The sequence below is a fragment of the Mytilus galloprovincialis genome, chromosome 2 (assembly GCF_965363235.1).
Source record: "Mytilus galloprovincialis chromosome 2, xbMytGall1.hap1.1, whole genome shotgun sequence".
Classification (NCBI taxonomy): domain Eukaryota; kingdom Metazoa; phylum Mollusca; class Bivalvia; order Mytilida; family Mytilidae; genus Mytilus; species Mytilus galloprovincialis.
The window spans coordinates 78,535,001-78,556,128 of NC_134839.1; the positions used below are offsets into that span (position 1 = coordinate 78,535,001).

General features: G+C 32.5%; 1 protein-coding gene across 1 annotated transcript in view; it reads right to left on the minus strand.

Annotated features, from left to right (window-relative positions):
- LOC143064476 (ATP-dependent zinc metalloprotease YME1L-like) overlaps positions 1 to 9,841 on the minus strand; it is a 28,589-nt gene extending 18,748 nt beyond the window's left edge. Inside the window, exons 1-4 of the mRNA XM_076237320.1 lie at positions 9,704 to 9,841; positions 5,317 to 5,481; positions 3,160 to 3,301; positions 1,431 to 1,535 (exon numbers count right to left, since the gene is read on the minus strand). Coding sequence (XP_076093435.1) covers positions 1,431 to 1,535; positions 3,160 to 3,301; positions 5,317 to 5,481; positions 9,704 to 9,733 — 442 coding nt within the window. The 5' untranslated portion in view covers positions 9,734 to 9,841. The remainder of the gene's footprint in view (positions 1 to 1,430; positions 1,536 to 3,159; positions 3,302 to 5,316; positions 5,482 to 9,703) is intronic.
- Positions 9,842 to 21,128: the final 11,287 nt, after the last annotated feature.

The window sequence follows — 21,128 nt, forward strand, 5'->3', positions numbered from 1 at the left end:
CAATTGAAGATTTCTTGCTATTGCTGAATACTGTGCAATTAAAAATTCAATATTTAATATAATAATTTTGGATCCTGATTTGGACCAACTTGAAAACTGGGCCCATAATCAAAAATCTAAGGACATGTTTAGATTCAGCATATCAAAAAAGCCAAAGAATTCAATTTTTATTAAAATCAAACTTAGTTTAATTTTGGACCCTTTGGACTTAATGTAGACCAATTTGAAAATGGGACCAAAAATTAAGAATCTACATACACAGTTAGATTTGGCATATCAAAGTACCCCCCAATTATTCAATTTTTGATGAAATCAAACAAAGTTAAATTCTGGACCCGATTTTGACCAACTTGAAAACTGGGCCAATAATCAAAAATCTAAGTACATTTTTAGATTCAGCATATCAAAGAACCCCAAGAATTCAATTTTTGATGAAATCAAACAAAGTTAAATTCTGGACCTGATTTTGACCAACTTGAAAACTGGGCCAATAATCAAAAATCTAAGTTCATTTTTAGATTCAGCATATCAAAGAACCCCAAGAATTCATTTTTTGTTAAAATCAAACTAAGTTTAATTTTGGACCCTTTGGACCTTAATGTAGACCAATTTGAAAACGGGACAAAAAATTAAGAATCTACATACACAGTTAGATTCGGCATATCAAAGAACCCCACTTATTCAATTTTTGATGAAATCAAACAAAGTTCAATTTTGGACCCGTTGGACCCCTTATTCCTAAACTGTTGGGACCAAAACTCCCAAAATCAAATCTAACTTTCCTGTTATGGTCATAAACCTTGTGTTTAAATTTCATAGATTTCTATTTACTTATACTAAAGTTATGGTGCGAAAACCAAGAATAGTGCTTATTTGGGCCCCTTTTTGGCCCCTAATTCCTAAACTGTTGGAACCTCAACTCCCAAAATCAATCCCAACCTTCCTTTTGTATTGATAAACCTTGTGTTTAAATTTCAATGATTTCTATTTACTTATACTAAAGTTATTGTGCAAAAACCAAGAATAATGCTTATTTGGGCCCTTTTTTGGCCCCTAATTCCTAAACTGTTGGAACCAAAACACCCAAAATCAATCAAAACCTTCCTTTTGTAGTCATAAACCTTGTGTCAAAATATCATTGATTTCTATTTACTTAAACTAAAGTTATGGTGCGAAAACCAAGAAAATGCTTATTTGGGCCCTTTTTGGCCCCTAATTCCTAAAATGTTGGGACCAAAACTCCTAAAATCAATACCAACCTTCCTTTTGTGGTCATAAACCTTGTGTTAAAATTTCATAGATTTCTATTCACTTTTACTAAAGTTAGAGTGCGAAAACTAAAAGTATTTGGACGACGACGACGACGCCAACGTGATAGCAATATACGACGAAAAATTAAAATTTTTGCGGTCGTATAAAAATGATCTTACAGAGATTATTTGTACATGTTTTCAGCAGTTTTCTAAAAGGTTCTGTTCTTAAAATTCTTTGAACTTCTTGATGGACTTCACTGTTTACAAATTTTTCTGATAATCCTGCAAATAGAAAGTCAGATAAAATCTTACAAGACTTAAAAAAAAACTCCAACATTGCTAAATAAATTAAAATCCTAAATGACATATGTATTTAAACAGACCTATCAGTATATTCTTAGTAGGTCTACAAAGTGATTGACAGTAGTCAATAGAAAACATTGTATCCACAAACAAGTGAAACTATGAGCCACTGCTCACTGATGATACGCCTACCAAATTAGGTCCGAGACCACAATTATTTTGTAGTGCATTTCTTTTGGAACATAAATGAATATTAAAAAAATCCCACATGCGCTTTCTCAATTAAATTTTTACAGTGTGTTGTACTACTTTTGGGACAAATTATATCAAAATAAAAGAAAACTTCATCGGCTCCAACTCAAAATATGGACAATTTTATGTTTAGGGCGTCTTGAAATCTTTTAACAGCTTCCGAAGCGCTAATTTTTAACCTTTTTCAGCTGGACCAAATCACTACTTTCCTTTAAAATTCTGGACCCAAATTTTTCGACAGTGTAATTTCACCCCCTTCTTGCAATTTGAGGCATAAAACATGGAGAAATAAATTTGGAAGGGGTATAAAAAACATTGGCAAGTAACCCACAACGAAAATCAAGGGACAACAATTGTGGACTCAGACCAAATACTTGCCATTAAACAGGAAGTTGTGGAGTGATGAATCTCAAAACTTGTAACATTATAGCCGACTTATATACTGTAAACCAGATAATTTTTCGCAAGCGATTTATGTTCGTGACTTTCATGAGTGGAAAAATAACCTGAATATTAATCTTTGTGATTATGTAAAACTTTGATGTTTCTTCATCAAGTTGGTTTGAGAATTGCAAAATTAAATTGCAGCGAAATTGATTAGAAAGGGCTAAACGCGAAATAAAGTAGTCACGAAAATAAGTTGGTTAACAGTAAACCCTAAAACCAAATTTCAGAAATCCTTGTAATGTAGTTCCTGAGAAAGATGTGACAAAAAATATTCATTGGACGGACTGACTTATGGATGGACAGACAGACGGACAGACAGTATACCCCCCACTTTTTTTAATGCAAGGGTATAATTACACATTCTCCTGGTTAAACACAATAAATTGGTGTGTCTCTTAGTTGATGTGAAAGATGAAGTCAATCAGATACATACATGAATACAGGCAATACTGTGTTAATGTGTTTATAGTGTTAACAATATGATCAAACTGTGAAATTCAGTGTTTTTTGTAAAATTATTATGATTCTGACAATTTCCACAAAAGAAAAACTTAAAACAAATAATTAATCTATAGATATAGGAAGATGTAGTGTGAGTGCCAATGAGACAACTCTCTATCCAAATAACAATTTATAATAGTAAACCATTATAGGTCTAGTATGTTAGTCTTCTTCAATTATTGAAATAATAAATGTATTCAAAAGTAACTGAATCAGTACAATTTGGATGAAATGTTTCCCATGAGCAATAAGCCTGTCAACCAGAAGGTATGATTAGGAAATTTCTAAATTCTACCTATATTTACATAGAATAACATAAATTACCATTTGTTTAAAAGTAAATAGTATAATAATGTTTGGTAATTGAAATGTTAACCATGTATATATTACATGTCTTAATTACCTGATTTGTTTTCAAAAAATGTGTCAGTTGAGACATGGGACACATGACAACCTTTATGAATCAAAGACATGTGGGGAGACAACTCCTGAATGTTGATCTGTGATGGCAGTGCAACAACATCATTGATATCTATCTCAAATTCCTGCAAAATAAATTTTATCAAATGAAACTTGTGCCATTAAAGTCATAAGAAACGAGTGACCGGTGAAAAATAATGTTCTTCCAATTCTTGATCCAATGCATACACACATCATTAACTTACTCTTCTGTGCACGAATTTATCATTTTTTTGTGTAAATTTCGTATAATCGTCAATTTTTTTTTTAGCTACATGAGAGTAGCCAAATTTGATAGTAATTTCTTTTCTTTAAAAGTTTTATTTTCTGGTTGCTTGTAGCTTCTTCAACAAATCGGTCAGTGTTGTTGTGAAAATATGGCAGGTAATTAAAGTTTGTGTTTTGAAGCCGAGGTTTAACGATTGTCACCTGTTTGTCAACAATCGACAAAAAATCAACCAAAAAACATGGAAATTGAGCATGTGTTTAACATGTAAATTCAGATAATAGTTTATTTTAAGGACATCCATGCGTATTGTGATCACCGGATTTTTACGAGATGGGTCACACTGAGGTCACTTTGCATACGGAAAATATGTCGGGGGAATTTCTTTCTGGAAGGAAGCAATTAAAATAAAGTAAACTTCTTCTAAATATGAATAAATTTAAGAATTTTCTTTAGAAAAAAGTACATGTACATAAATTTTATAATGAAAACTATCCATTGAGTTATAAAAAAACATATATGCATTATTTTTCTTTTAATTTGAGGTTTCTTATGACTTTAAGATAATTTAGTTTGAAAGTATAAAAATGCAATACAGTCGACTCTCGTTATGTCGAAGTCAGCCGGACCAGAGAAATATTTCGAGATACACGTAGTTCGACTCAAACGAGCACCGGAAGTTCGACAATCTAAGAGACACAACTCTTGCTTAGCTGTGTAAAGCTAAAATAAATCCGGGTGAATATGGCAAGGGGATCGATATTCTAGTATCAGATCGATGTATTTGTTTGTCACAGTCCTTTATTATTATAAAGGCCTTATTTTTATTTATTCAATTCTTTCAATTAAAAAAAAATCCTATGGCTTTTCCAAGAGAGTAATTTCCAATTGAAAGTTTCGTTATTCAGGTCGGTTATAGCTGACAAAATTGTTTATTCTCGGATACAAGAGATTTAAAAAAAATGTTGATTTCTATTCTACATTTGTATCTCACTCTTTCTTTTCAAAAGAAAATATAACAAGATTTAAGACGCTGTTTGAGTAGTTTTTAGGTGATCATCAACGGAAGCCATAATCCTCACTTTATACACGCCCAAGCTCATTAGTGTAAATCACAAATTAATTGTTTTGTAAACATTTTAAATACTTTTTCATGAATATTAACAATTTATCACTAATTATTTGTCAAAATTCTATAAAAGATAATCTTAGGTAAACACTCATGGAAATAGCATGTCATAAATCAATAGAGTGGTCAGTGACCGGAAATTTAATTACACGTGTATTGTCAGATTAACTATTCAATCCATTTAAATCCCGGAGGTCCTGTTTTGACATATGTGTATTAGTTCGAGATAAAAAATGAATTTTGAATGCTTTTGTTAACCTTGGGACCGTAAATTTAGTTTGACTCAACCGAAATTTCGACTCATCCAATTTCGACTCATCAGGAGTCGAATTACATACTTTTGTATGGAATAAAGTTCGGGACCACGTGAAAACTTTGACTCATCCGAAATTTCGAGTCAACCGAGTTCGAGACAACGAGAGTTAACTGTATAGTTTTTTTGTTATTTGTCTACCTCTTGAGATTTTATTTGTTTTAAACAGAACCTTATTCAGCAAAAAAAAAAATTAGCTATGGTGCTCATCATCAATGCACAATATGTATATAAAAGAAACAAACTAAACTGCTTGACGGATTTGGGTTGAAAATTTAGCAGGAATTGTTACACAAATTAAATATAATTTAGAGCCTCTTTTACCATCTTCTCCCAATACATGTATGAAAGTCCTGAAGGTCTGAAAATAAACAAATAAACACTTTTAGAAGTCCAATGTATGGTCTGAATTGAAGTGAAGTACTAATGATACCTTTGTTGCCTTTTTAACTTCATCTGTTTGTTTGGCTGCTTGACTAGCTATTTGTTTTGTCTTTCTGTTGGTTCTTTGTGTATTTATTCTTCTATAGGTACCAGAACTAGATCCTGTTCTGGCAGAGCTCAATAGAGAAGAAAACTGTGACAATGCAGCAACAACCTGAAACAGTACATGTTCATTGTTTTTAATCTCAAATTTTAGAAATAATGATGAATTTCCTTGAAAACTAGAGAGGTCCAGTGAATACAAAACCCCTGCCATCACCAAAAACGAAAATGATGAAAAACTCTTAACCTATTATTAGGTCCAAATTTTTCAATTACAATTACAACCAGATGATCCGCAGGGCGTAGCTTTATACGACCGCAGAGGTTGAACCCTGAACGGTTGGGGCAAGTATGGACACAACATTCAAGCTGGATTCAGCTCTAAATTTGGATTGTGATTAAATAGTTGACACAGCATAGGTTTCTGACACAGAATGAATGTGTTCTAATGAACTTAAAATTTTTGTTTTCTCTTAGAGCAATTCACTATGCTGTTGAATATTAATCCTCTCAAAAAAATGTTTGAAGAAATTTTCTTTTTTATTTATGAAATTTCAAATGAGAAAAATTGAACCCAATTTTTTTAATCACATCCCCCTTTCCCTTATTCCAAAACTAATCTCAATTAAAATTTCTAATGGAGTTTGCAACAATAACTACTCATTTAAATACATGTACATCATAAAATATTAAGATGTAAAAAAACTGCTTGTTATCACTGAATGGTAAAGATTATTTTAATTTATCAGTTGGTAGTAAAAAGTGAATATACATTGTATATTGTATATAACAAAGATTTAAGTTGATTCTGGACAAAGAAAGATAACTCCAATTAAAAAAAAATCTTGCTATTGCACAATATTTTGCAATTAGATATTTCTTGCTTACTATTCTGGACAAAGAAAGATAACTCTAATTAAAAAAAAATTTGCTATTTCACAATATTGTGCAATTAGATATTTCTTGCCATTGCGCAATACTGTGCAATTGAAAAGACTTGCTATTGCACAATACTTAATATAATAATTTTAGATCCTGATTTGGACCAACTTGAAAACTGGGCCCATAATAAAAAATCTAAGTACATTTTTGGATTCAGCATATCAAAGAACCCCAAGATTTCAATTTTTGTTAAAATCAGACTAAGTTTAATTTTGGACCCTTTGGACTTTAGTGTAGACCAATTTGAAAACAGGACCAAAAATGAAGAATCTACATACACAGTTAGATTTGGTATATCAAAGAACCCCATTTATTCAATTTTTGATGAAATCAAACAAAGTTTAATTTTGGACCCCGATTTGGACCAACTTGAAAACTGGGCCAATAATCAAGAATCTAAGTACATTTTTAGATTCAGCATATCAAAGAACCTAACTGATTCATTTTTTGTCAAAATCAAACTAAGTTTAATTTTGGACCCTTTGGACCTTAATGTAGACCAATTTGAAAACGGGACCAAAAGTTAAGAATCTAGATACACAGTCATGACAGTTAGATTCGGCATATCAAAGAACCCCAATTATTCAATTTTGATGAAATCAAACAAAGTTTAATTTTGGACCCTTTGGGCCCCTTATTCTGTTGGGACCAAAACTCCCAAAATCAATACCAACCTTCCTTTTATGGTCATAAACCTTGTGTTTAAATTTCATAGATTTCTATTTACTTATACTAACGTTATGGTGCGAAAACCAAGAAAAATACTTATTTGGGTCACTTTTTGGCCCCTAATTCCTAAACTGTTGGGACCTAAACTCCCAAAATCAATACCAACCTTCCTTTTGTAGTCATTAACATTGTGTTTAAATTTCATTGATTTCTATTTACTTAAACTAAAGTTATTGTGCGAAAACCAAGAATAATGCTTATTTGGGCCCTTTTTTGGCCCCTAATTCCTAAAATGTTGGGACCAAAACTCCCAAAATCAATACCAACCTTCCTTTTGTGGTCATAAACCTTGTGTTAAAATTTCATAGATTTCCATTCACTTTTACTAAAGTTAGAGTGCGAAAACTAAAAGTATTCGGACGACGACGACGACGACGCAGACAACGACGACGACGACAACGTGATAGCAATATACGACGAAAAATTTTTCAAATTTTGCGGTCGTATAAAAACTAGGAAACCTTAAATTTTCAGCAATCATGTACCGTTACCACTATGAAAAAGGAAAGACAAAAATTGGATTTTACCTGTCTTTAGTGGACAGTGGTCCAAAACATTCCATCAAAATTTCAAAAGAATTTGAAAAAGGGGGTTCTTATATCGGTACACCAAAAACATTTAAAAACTATTCCAACCTTCAAAGTAATAAAACTCTGAAAAGTATAATTGAAAAGAATAAAAAAAGCAAAGTTAACATTAAATATAAAATTTCAATCAATTTCAAAATAAATAATTTATCATCTGCAAACCTCAAACTTAGTAATTATTCAAACATCCAGGGTTAATATTATTCTGGAAGGTAAAAGTTAAATGACAATAATCTAACTCAACCTGTTTAAGAGGTCCGAAGCACTCTTTTAAAATTTCAATTCATTTAAAAAATTGATTCTCCTCTTTCATGTTTATCATCTGGCAACCAAAAATGTGACTGACAGAAGGAGGTACTTACGATTACAATGTATTAGGAATTCAAGGAGTACCAAGACTAGAGACAATTTGTGTTAATTTCAACCTTAGGATACGATTCAAGATTGTAAAGATACATATATAGATGGTATATATATATATAGAAGCTATACCAGATTGTACCTGCATGATGTGCAAAAAGAACGAAGAAACATTGAATCATTTCCTGTTGATTTGTGAAGTAGAATGCATACGAAAACCTCAGGGCTCATGTTAGAAATAATAAACATAAGTAGTATGCTATTTGCCAAACATAAAGTAGATGCTGCAATTCATATTACAACAATAATAGTCAACCCATATTTTTATTGCACACGGATGAACTCTCAAGCTCATATATCAGACATTGATACTGAACTAGAACCATTATGAAGAAGCTTGTGCTAAAACATGCTAGAAGACATCAGCTACTGGACATTACAAAGAAGTCAAAAACTCTTTAACAATTTTTCTTCTTGAGGACTGATTGCATCTTGGTACTTCCGAGTTTCCCTTAAATTTTTTACACTTATGGATAAACTATTTTCAAATAGTATAAATTATCTCATCTAATTTTTTTTTCAATAAGTATAAATATCTTAACTTTTTCAAAATCCCTGTGATTCTCAGTTTATCACAGATAAGAGACAGTGTGCTTAGATAATAGCAGATGAATTTTTTTTTTTTTTTTTTTTTTTTTTGGTGTGTAAATAAACCTTGACAATTTGTTTTATTGGTGGAGGATTGTGATAAAACTGTAAATAATTCAATAGTGTGACCGTTCTTATTTTTTTTATATGGGGACGAAATTCCCAATAACAGTAGAAAATTCAATTAAAAAAAAAAAAAAAAAATCCCGAAATTTTCATTGTACTAATGAACTCGAAATCATTCAATTTTTTTGATGTCATGTTTTGAATTCCCGCATCTGCGCAGAAATCTACAATGTACTTCCTTTTTCTGGTCTCGTTTGCATGAAACTGAGTAAAATATATATTTATCAGTATAAATAGGAAGGAACGAAATACCAATTTCATTTTCAATAATTCCTTGATATGAAAAAACGTTACCTGATGATAGCGTTTCTTTGTTTACATTGCATATGACGTCATAACTTAAATAACGTCACAACTAAAATCCCTAACAACAAAACCAAAATCGGAAACGTTATGGTATTTCCGTTTCTTTTTTTAACAGTTACAAAAAAAAAATTCATACAGACTTCGTCCCCATGAACAGGTAATGCCTGCCTCATATTATATATTGGTGGATAGTTGACTTTTTATCCCTATTAAGAAGGTGTGTCTAGATTGGCAGAAGATAGACAATACAGATACAGATGGGCATCCTTATAATTTCAGCAATTAACTATTAATCCTTTCATTCCTTAGTTTATATAATTCAATGCCAATGGTGAGTTTACATAATCATGGTTGGCTCAAGAACATCCTGGAGGTTGTAACAATAAATTAAATGGCTGTGAAAGATACTCAAGATAGGGTTTCCAAAAATCCACTATTGTCATATTGAAGAGGCTGTGGTGATCTCTACTTCACTTTATCATTTTATGACATTTACTCCGAATTCGTTTATGATTACGAAACCACATGAGAGAGTCTTCCAGTTTGTTTAGAATGAACACACAAGTGTCAATAGTGCACACAAATATAGCATTTGAACGGTGTATTTCTCACTTTATCATCAATAAACTAATTTACCTGTGGTTGGTAAATACTGTTAGACAACATGCCGATGATGATATATGCGAAGTATGGTCTTCTATGGAACTTTCATCAGACCCAACCTTGACCGGCCTGTTTTGTAACGTTACATTTCATTGGACAATTCGGCATGGGAATAAGATTAATAACCGAAATATAATCGAAAAGTAAGACAACATCAAACGATCCGTCTAAGATCTTGTGTCCAGTTCTCTTGTTATACTTTATAGTTTCTATTTCTGAAATAAGTGTAAATTGAATCGATCTATTGTTATGAATAACTATGGATTTTAACCACAGGGTGTGACGAGTGGGGTTTCTGGAAACCCCAGCCAGCGTATACATCCCGAAAACACGAATGTTCAATAAAGAAATAGGTTTTATTTAATAGCATGAACGTATATAAGAGATTACTTATAGTGTTCACTGTTTCAAAACATATTAAACCAGAATGTGTCCAGTGTACACCGAAGTCCAACTCGCACTATCATTTTCTATGTTCCTAAACCAGTGGCGGATCCAGAAATTTTCATAAGTGGGGGCCCACTGACTGACCTAAGAGGGGGCCCGCTCCAGTCACGCTTCAATGATTCCCTATATAAGCAACCAAATTTTTTCCCAAAAAGGGGGGGGCCGGGCCCCCTGGCCCCCCTCTAAATCCGCCTATGCCTAAAGGACATGTGTTATAGTAGTCTCAGATGTGGAGCATAAAATTGGGGTCAAAACTCTTAACTTGTTACAAAAAAAAATGAAGGATCATTTCATAGGAAACATATGTACTAATTTACAACTTGATTGAACTTCAACTCAATTTAAAAAATACCTTGACCATAAACTTTAACCATAAGCCAGACAGACGGACGGATGGACGGGAGACGGACGAACAAAACGGTATCCGGTCGTTCCGGCCCGAAACCGATCCGACCCCAAGTCAATCCTGCCCCAAGTTGGTCCGTCCCAAGTTGATCCGCCCCACGTCGATCCGGCCCCATAATAAATGATAAGGAATACACTATGAAGACTTTTAATCAGTTTAAATGGAATTTATAAAAAGTATCAATGATGCATGAGAACAGCTAAGTGAAATATGAATATATTGGAGTACCAGTAGGATGAAATATTTTAAGTCAATACGAAAACCGGAAAATGGTTGTGATTGTGTCTGTTTGTATAGCAGCTTCAGCATATTAATATTAAGTTATTTTCCTTGATACCTCTTTGAATGTCATGGCGATTTTTATTTATTCAAATCACACTTAGAAGAGATAAATAAATATTTTCAATCCAGTGGAGCCTATAAAATTTAACTCATCACAATGACTTGTTTAATCAAAATATTAGTTGGTGTGTTTATTCAACAACTGTTTGATGATTGTGAACTAAATAATGCCACTTGTAATCACCTAATTCAATCAAATCCTGATTGACTAAAGTTACGTAATAAATAAGGGCTTTGTAGTTTGATCTTTTAGTTTTGTGTTATGTCTTATAATAATTAATTGTATCTTTTTTAGGTAACACCTGAGGATTCTTTAACAAAATGACAAAAAAAAGTCTTGAAAATGGGAAGGAAGTATCAGCTTTCCATAAAATGTCAGCGAGATCTTTTTGACAAAATTGCCAAGCCCATTTTGCTGTATGGGTGCGAAGTATGTCATGTATGGATACTATCTTAAGATCATAAACGAACTTCAGTCAAAGTTTTGTACAAATCCAGGATAGTTTAAGACAGTTATTAAAATTTTTTAAACTTTAACCACAGAGTGAATGTATTGTTAACTGCAGAAAAACGAAGTCCATTTATAGGATACGGATCAACAGGAATTTTTTATTACAAAATTTACTTCAGAATAGCTATCTTATGATCACGAACAATTTTCTGTCCAAGATTGATAGATATCCAGGATAATTTAAGAAAGTAATTAAAATTTTGAAAACTTTTAACCACACACAAAGCGAATATTTGTGGCCGCCGCCGCCGACGACAACACCAACGACAGAATGTAGGATCGCTATGTGTGCAATCTGTGGGAACTATAAGATTGTATGACAGTTTTTTTATCTGAACTTTATTTGTGAATATTTAGGTGTTATTTCTTAATAGGTATGAACATGCATGGTGGCTTGAATTGGTTTATATCATTTGATATATAATTTTAGTTTTGAATTATTATTTTATTTTCGTCTATGCTAAGACATTTTACTAGTATTAGATCTAATATTGTTTGATTGATGTTCATCATAGCAAATCGACAAAAATGGTTGAATTTACATCTGGAAAATTACTCACAATTACAAACAAACCAGTGCAGTTGGAAAAGTCTTAAGGTCTAGCATCTATGAGATATAAAAAAGTTAAATGCATTTTTTTTAAAGAAAGATAATATTGGAATTCGATGGGCTTTTTTTAAAAAAAATTTTTTTTATCACAACTGTAGATGGTGATAAAACAAACAAACAAACACATGAACTGCATTTGATACTGTCCACTCAAATGGCTTAAACAGCCCTTTGACAGCCCTTGCACGGTCAGCTGTCCTCTCAGTTAAGATAGTTCAGGGGTATACCACCATCTTGAATGGAACAAACGCAGTACATAATCGATCTAGTTCCTAGCCCAAATCTGCAAATTTGGCGACAGATTTACAATTTATTGGTTACACTGTTTATGATCATAAAAAAAACTCAGTGACTCATTGCATTATTGAAAATCTTTTAACAAATACCAAATATTTGTGTTTTTAGAATCAATTTTTGTAAATAAGTCATTTAAGGGGAGATAGCTCTTACAGTACAAAATTTATACGAAGGGAAATTTTCATTTTTTACTTTAAGGAAGAAAACAAGTTTGAAAGCACCATTTTTTATTTTTTATTTTCTTGAAACATTTTATAAAACCTATCTCTCATATTTTTTTTCAAAATTCAGTGTTATAGATTTCTTTTAATGCACAAAAATGTGTTTTTTTCATGAACAATCTAAGCAAATTTTGGCAATTTTGAATGACTTGTACCTAGAAAAATAGCACTGTGACCCATACTTTTTATTATTTTTTGAAAAAAGCATAGTAAAATCTTTATTTTGGCAAAGTTCTGACAAAATTTCTGTAAATTTTTTTTCTATACCCCTGAACTACCTTAAAATCTGTTATTATGGTGAAGATATTTATTGTCCATATCAAACAATACAATACAAAAATACAATGTTACCTGAAAGGGGCATCTCAAAGATTTAACCAAACTGAGTATATTTCACACTTTATGCACAAATATATTTGAGAAAAATATGCCCATCAAATCCAAAAAAAAAAAAAACAGTTTCTTTTTTAAATTCTATATATTTAGTGGAAGCTAGAACCTAAAACTTTTAAACAGAACAGGTTTGCCTGTCCCTCGAGTAAATTTTGTAAACACTGCCATTTTTTTTATGAAAGACTTTTGTAACTTAAAATCTTATGTTTCAGAACATACAATATTGTTAGCAAAATAATTGTTTTTAAGGCATATGGAAAACCAGATGCTCTGCAGGGTGCAGCTTTGTACGACCGCAGAGGTTGAACCCTGAACGGTTGGGGCAAGTATGGACACAACATTCAAGCTGGATTCAGCTCTAAATTTGGATTGTGATTAAATAGTTGACACAACATAGGTTTCTAACACAGAATGAATGTGGTCTAATAAACTTAAAATTTGCCTTTGAGCAATTCACTATGCTGTTGAATATTAATCCTCTCAAAAAAATGTTTACAGAAATTTTCTTTTTATTTATGAAATCTGAAATGAGAAAAATTGAACACCCCCCTCCCCCCCACCCAATTTTTTTTCACATGCCCCTTTCCCTTATTCCAAAACTGATCTCAATTCAAAATACTAATGGAGTTTGCAACAATAACTACTCATTTAAATACATCATAAAATATTAAAATGTAAAAAAAAAGTGCTAGTTATCACTGAATGGTAAAGATTGTTTTAATTTATCAGTTGGTAGTAAAAGTGAATATACATTGTATATTGTATAAAACAATGATTTAAGTTGATTCAACTACTATTCTGGACAAAGAAAGATAACTCCAATTGAAAATTTCTTGCTATTGCGCAATATTGTGCAATTAGATATATCTTACTATTGCGCAATACTGTGCAAGTGAAAATACTTGCTATTGCACAATACTGTGCAATTGAAGATTGCTTGCTATTGCACAATACTGTGCAATTGAAGATTTCTTGCTATTGCTAAATACTGTACAATTGAAAATTTCTTGCTATTGCACAATACTTAATATAATAATTTTGGATCCTGATTTGGACCAACTTGAAAACTGGGCCCATAATAAAAAATCTTAAGTACATGTTTAGATTCAGCATATCAATTTTTGTTAATATCAAACTTAGTTTAATTTTGGACCCTTTGGACTTTAATGTAGACCAATTTGAAAACGGGACCAAAAATTAAGAATCTACATACACAGTTAGATTTGGCATATCAAAGAACCCCAATTATTCAATTTTTAATGAAATCAAACAAAGTTTAATTTTGGACCCCGATTTGGACCAACTTGAAAACTGGGCTAATAATCAAAAATCTAAGTACATTTTTAGATTCAGCATATCAAAAGAACCCCAAGGATTCAATTTTTGTTAAAATCAAACTAAGTTTAATTTTGGACCCTTTGGACCTTAATGTAGACCAATTTGAAAACGGGACAAAAAAATAAGAATCTACATACACAGTTAGATTCGGCATATCATAGAACCCCAATTATTCAATTTTTGATGAAATCAAACAAAGTTTAATTTTGGACCCTTTGGGCCCCTTATTCCTAAACTGTTGAGACCAAAACTCCCAAAATCAATCCCAACCTTCCTTTTATGGTCATAAACCTTGTGTTTAAATTTCATAGATTTCTATTTACTTATACTAAAGTTATGGTGCGAAAACCAAGAAAAATGCTTATTTGGGCCCCTTTTTGGTCCCTAATTCCTAAACTGTTGGGACCAAAATCAATCCCAACCTTCCTTTTGTGTTGATAAACCTTGTGTTTAAATTTCAATGATTTCTATTTACTTATACTAAAGTTATTGTGCAAAAAACAAGAATAATGCTTATTTGGGCCCTTTTTTTGCCCCTAATTCCTAAACAGTTGGAACCAAAACACCCAAAATCAATCCAAACCTTCCTTTTGTGGTCATAAACTTTGTGTCAAAATATCATTGATTTCTATTTACTTTAACTAAAGTTATAGTGCTAAAACCTAGAAAATAATTATTTGGGCCCTTTTTGGCCCTTAATTCCTAAACTGTTGGGACCAAAACTTCCAAAATCAATCCCAACCTTCCTTTTGTGGTCATAAACCTTGTGTTTAAATTTCATACATTTCTATTTACTTTAACTAAAGTTATAGTGCGAAAACCAAAAGTATTCAGACGACGACGCTGACGCCAACGTGATACCAATATACGACCAAAAAATTTGCAATTTTTGCCGTCGTATAATGACTTCATATTATTCTTTGGAAATTGATTGCTTGGGACGCTTTTAGCATATCACATTTTAGTGTTGTTTTTTTTAATTCTCAGAAATCATCAAAATGAAATGATGAAAAATGAAATGATGAATCACAAAAAAATGTTTCTTTCCTGCAATATATAAATAAATTCAAAGTTCAAAGAACCAGGTTTTGACCAAAAAACCTTGTGAATAAAGTTATCAAGACTGCAAGATATTCTGATCAAAATCAAATAGTTACTAGTACATTTAAAGGACGGCAATTACTGACAAGATAGCTATCTTAAAAGAAGCACAGATTATAGCCAATCAATTCTGTATAAGACTTTGTGAAAGAATGCTTTCAGTCATGCTCCTAAACTTGTTGACAGTGTATGTAGTTGTAATGCTTACGATGAATACACATTCAAAGGCCTAGAGGAAAATATGGTTATACTATGCACCAAAATCAAAATATTAAACTATTGAAAACAGTAGTTATAATGAAAATCCTTTTAAAATATATATAATGATAACTGTAAATTCAGAAAATAATGTGAGGTTTTAAGTATTTGCAATAATGCGACTGGTTGACATGCACCACTATCAACGCTATTGTGCTATTTGGTAACAGTCAGTTTTTACTGATGGAGGAAGCAGGTGTGCCCTCAATACATAAATTAGCTCTCCACACCAGAAAATGTAATACAGAACTAGTACACATTTTTGTAATGGGGTCAGCTGACACACCTTGGGGTGCAGGATTTTCTGGAGAGACCCGTTTGCGCCAAAAATGAGTCCTTTTATGCCACAACTTTTTTTCTCCAATGCTACGTTTGCGCCACCTGTTTTAAAATTACATGGTATCATTTGCGCCAAAAATAAAACATACGATTGCGCTAATTAGAAGAAAAATGACTTCCCTCCACCTTTATTCTGACTTGGAATGGGCATTTTACACGGCAAATGTTTCTTTTTCTGAAACATACTTTCATCTTACTACTGCTGCTGCTAGGGTATTTCCTAATTTAATGTATGTAATAGCTTGTAATTTCAGTTTATTGTCCAAAAAGACAAACATTGAAGGATGAAATGCATAAAACAGTTCATTATAATTCCCAGTGGAATGCTTCTGCTTCATTACTATTTACGTCTTGCAGTAGATAGAATTTCAGCTCATACGTATGGTGGGAGCAAAGCACTGTGTCATCAATATATGTGGCTAAAACATAATCAGCAGAAGCTTGTATTTTCTTCTCTTTTGGCATATCTTGTATCAAATATTCAGCAAAGCAATAAGTTTTCTTCTCTCTCTGTACATGGACTGTCTACTCACAGCATTTCAAGTCATTTCTCTCCAGATGTTCATCTTCATGGTGAAATATCTCCGATCGTATGATACTTTTTAAGCCAAAAATAAGAATAAATATTAATCATTAATACTTATGATAGATATATGTACAGGTAAATTGGCGTAAATGAGTTTCAATTATTGGCACAAATGATACATTTGGAAAACAAAATTTGGCGCAAATGATACCCCTGAAAAACAGTAATTGGCGCAAAAGGACTGCTGCCAGATTTTCTGGCAGTGTTGAAGAGAATGAAGACCCATTGGTGGCCTTCACATGTTTTGTTTTTTTGCTCTTAGGTTGGGCTGTTGTCCCCTTGACACATTCCCCATTTCCATTCTCAATTTAATTTGTCTTTTCTAGTAATACCTGTACAGGAAGATTTACCATTAATTCTCTTTGTTTATTTAAAAAGGAATATGTAAAATACACTGGATTTCAACTGTACACTTGTCCCTATTTCAGACAAGAAAATTATTATCATATAAAACTGCAATTTTTAATGATAATACATTACTTTTAATATAAGGAAAGGACAAAAATAAAATAAAATGTTCAGATCAACCAAAGAAATTCATTCATGCAAAGTAATGTTTTAAACCTCTTTCCACTATGTTTTAAATCTGAAAGAATATATTGTTGAAAACGGGGTAATTAACCAAAATACTATAATTTTGTTATTACACAAATATGAATATGTTTTTCTTAAAATGAAAAGAAAACAAGAGGTCTGAGAATCTAAAATATGACTAATTCTAGTACATTTGTACATGAAAATAACTCAACAAGCTTAATATGCAGTTTTATGTAATAAACTGTTACAACATAAACAATTCATAAAAAGCTGAACAGCTTATGAACTTATATGTTATATGCGTCTTTTGATATAAGATATAAGTACAAGTTTGTTATTTCTGGGATATGTATCAAATTACACTGGACTAATTGTAGATACAAATTTTCATGATATTCTACACAAACTGTACCTAGAAAGTCAGCCTGATTGGTAATGTTACTCAGTGGCGGATCCAGGGGGGGGGGTTCCGGGGGTGCGCACCCCCCCTTTATTTTTGCCGATCAATGCATTTGTATCGGGACATATGTTTTGCACCCCCCCCTTTGCCCTGCTTTGCCCTGGGTTAGCACCCCCCCTTTCGAAAATTCCTGCATCCGCCCCTGTTACTTCCATAGAAATTAATTAATACACTTACAAACAGGTACAGGTTCATTAAAATTTTCACAAAATATACATTTCTATATGTATTTACTCCTGAAAATATTCCATCCTAAAGTGTAAAAGGAATTTCTTAACATTGCTAAAATACTCAACAACAAAGTGGGAAGGAAATAATCACCAAGTGTCACATTTTTTGTCTAAATCTTTCAGAAATAATTTAATATTCTAAAACACTGAATGATTATTCTTGTTCTCCAAATTGTTGATATAGATTTCACTTCATTTATTTCCCGTTTAACATTTTCTATATCAGATTTTACTTGATTGAACATTTTTAACTACAACCTAGGATTGTAATGGGTGTACCTTCTTGACTACAACCGAGGATTATAATGGGTGTACCTTCTTGACTACAACCGAGGATTGTAATGGGTGTACCTTCTTGACTACAACCGAGGATTTTAATGGGTGTAAATTCTTCACTACAACCGAGGATTGTAATGGGTGTACCTTCTTGACTACAACTGAGGATTGTAATGGGTGTACCTTCTTGACTACAACCAAGGATTGTAATGGGTGTACCTTCTTGACTACAACTGAGGATTGTAATGGGTGTACCTTCTTGACTACAACCGAGGGTTGTAATGGGTGTACCTTCTTGACTACAACCAAGGATTGTTATATGTGTACCTTCTTGCCTACAACTGAGGATTGTAATGGGTGTACCTTCTTGACTACAACCAAGGATTGTAATGGGTGTACCTTCTTGACTACAACCGAGGATTGTAATGGGTGTACCTTCTTGACTACAACCGAGGGTTGTAATGGGTGTACCTTCTTGACTACAACCGAGGATTGTAATGGGTGTACCTTCTTGACTACAACTGAGGATTGTAATGGGTGTACCTTCTTGACTACAACCGAGGGTTGTAATGGGTGTACCTTCTTGACTACAACCAAGGATTGTAATATGTGTACCTTCTTGCCTACAACTGAGGATTGTAATGGGTGTACCTTCTTGACTACAACCGAGGGTTGTAATGGGTGTACCTTCTTGACTACAACCAAGGATTGTTATATGTGTACCTTCTTGCCTACAACTGAGGATTGTAATGGGTGTACCTTCTTGACTACAACCAAGGATTGTAATGGGTGTACCTTCTTGACTACAACCGAGGATTGTAATGGGTGTACCTTCTGGACTACAACCGAGGGTTGTAATGGGTGTACCTTCTTGACTACAACCGAGGATTGTAATGGGTGTACCTTCTTGACTACAACTGAGGATTGTAATGGGTGTACCTTCTTGACTACAACCGAGGGTTGTAATGGGTGTACCTTCTTGACTACAACCAAGGATTGTAATATGTGTACCTTCTTGCCTACAACTGAGGATTGTAATGGGTGTACCTTCTTGACTACAACCGAGGGTTGTAATGGGTGTACCTTCTTGACTACAACCAAGGATTGTAATATGTGTACCTTCTTGCCTACAACTGAGGATTGTAATGGGTGTACCTTCTTGACTACAACCAAGGATTGTAATGGGTGTACCTTCTTGACTACAACCGAGGATTGTAATGGGTGTACCTTCTTGACTACAACTGAGGGTTGTAATGGGTGTACCTTCTTGACTACAACCGAGGATTGTAATGGGTGTACCTTCTTGACTACAACCGAGGGTTGTAATGGGTGTACCTTCTTGACTACAACCGAGGATTGTAATGGGTGTACCTTCTTGACTACAACCGAGGATTTTAATGGGTGTACCTTCTTGACTACAACCGAGGATTTTAATGGGTGTACCTTCTTGACTACAACCGAAGATTGTAATGGGTGTACCTTCTTGACTACAACCGAGGATTGTAATGGGTGTACCTTCTTGGCTACAACCGAGGATTGTAATGGGTGTACCTTCTTGACTACAACTGAGGGTTGTAATGGGTGTACCTTCTTGCCAAATGATGTAAAGGTCATTTTTGGTGCATGATTTTAAAATGTACACTTTCTTTTAGGCCATAAAAAAAATCGAAAATTTGACAAATCACGTTATTTTTTTTGCAAAAATAATAATAACAACTCATATGCCTGATGGTAAAGGGCATTAATACCCTCATAACTAGCCTGGCACATTTTTACGTGGACTTTCATGTCTTTAAATGACACAATCTATATATAGTATCAAATAACTAATGATCAACTATTCTATGTCTTAACATTTATTCAAACATATTATCCCAAAGGAAAAGATAAATATAACTACACTAGTACTATTGTTAAATACTCCTCAGTAATATTTCAATCTAAAAACACATTTTCCTTGTATAATCCACCACATTTGTAATGCCTTTATTATTAGTAATATTGAATAATTTTAGAAATCAATGTCTATCATTTAGACATAAATGATTATGATTATTATCATAGAAATGCCCAAAATTAAACAAAAGTTGACACACAAAACTGTCTTATATGCTGCAACAGTTAAATTATTTACAGCAATTGAGGCCATGCCAATATATATTCATTGCAACTTATCAAAATACTGTAATAAAACTAATTTTCATCATAGATTTTCCAAGGGCGATTTTCTAATAGCAAAATTACACAAATGTAAGTCAACACTACAACTTTAAATTGGATCTTTGTACATAAATTCTTCAAATAAGAGAAATCAGAAAAATAACTCCATGCAAATTTGACCAGAATAGGCTGAACACAACAATTTACTAAAAAAAATCTTAAAAATATTATTATTACTATTTAACAACTTCTTTGCAAATAGAGGCCAAGCTCGTGAAAAATAGGATAATATATGAATGTATTTCCAATTTTTGACTTCATTGCAAGAAAGTTGACAACTTGGTCTCTTCTTCTGGGTTTCAGAATCAGCAGGAAAATAAATTCATTTGGGCATTTTTTCAAGAGAGTTTAAAGTTCAAATCATTAAAAGTAAAATTAAATTCTCTAAATATGTAACACACTGCATGTCGTTATAAGTAACTTTTAAAAGTATTATCTAATACATAACAATCTACAGCTTAATACATACAATTTATATACATTAAAATAACTGTAACACTAGCGTTACTTATATAATCAAAATTACTATTATTTCAACAATAATATTAAACAAGTTAAAGTGATTGTATAAATAATACAAAATGACACACTCTTTCAATTACACAAAATAATTTTTCAATCAATCAATCAATCAATCAGTCACAACTACAGTGGATTCATCATTATTCATGAGATACTCATTTTCATGAATTTTGTGGATAACGGTGAATCACAAATTTAAATGTTCAAAGAAGTTAAAAATTACTATAGGCTTTTACGTATGCTTTGGCAAAACCACAAAATCAGATATCCACAAAAAATAAAAATTCCTTCAATCAACTTTACC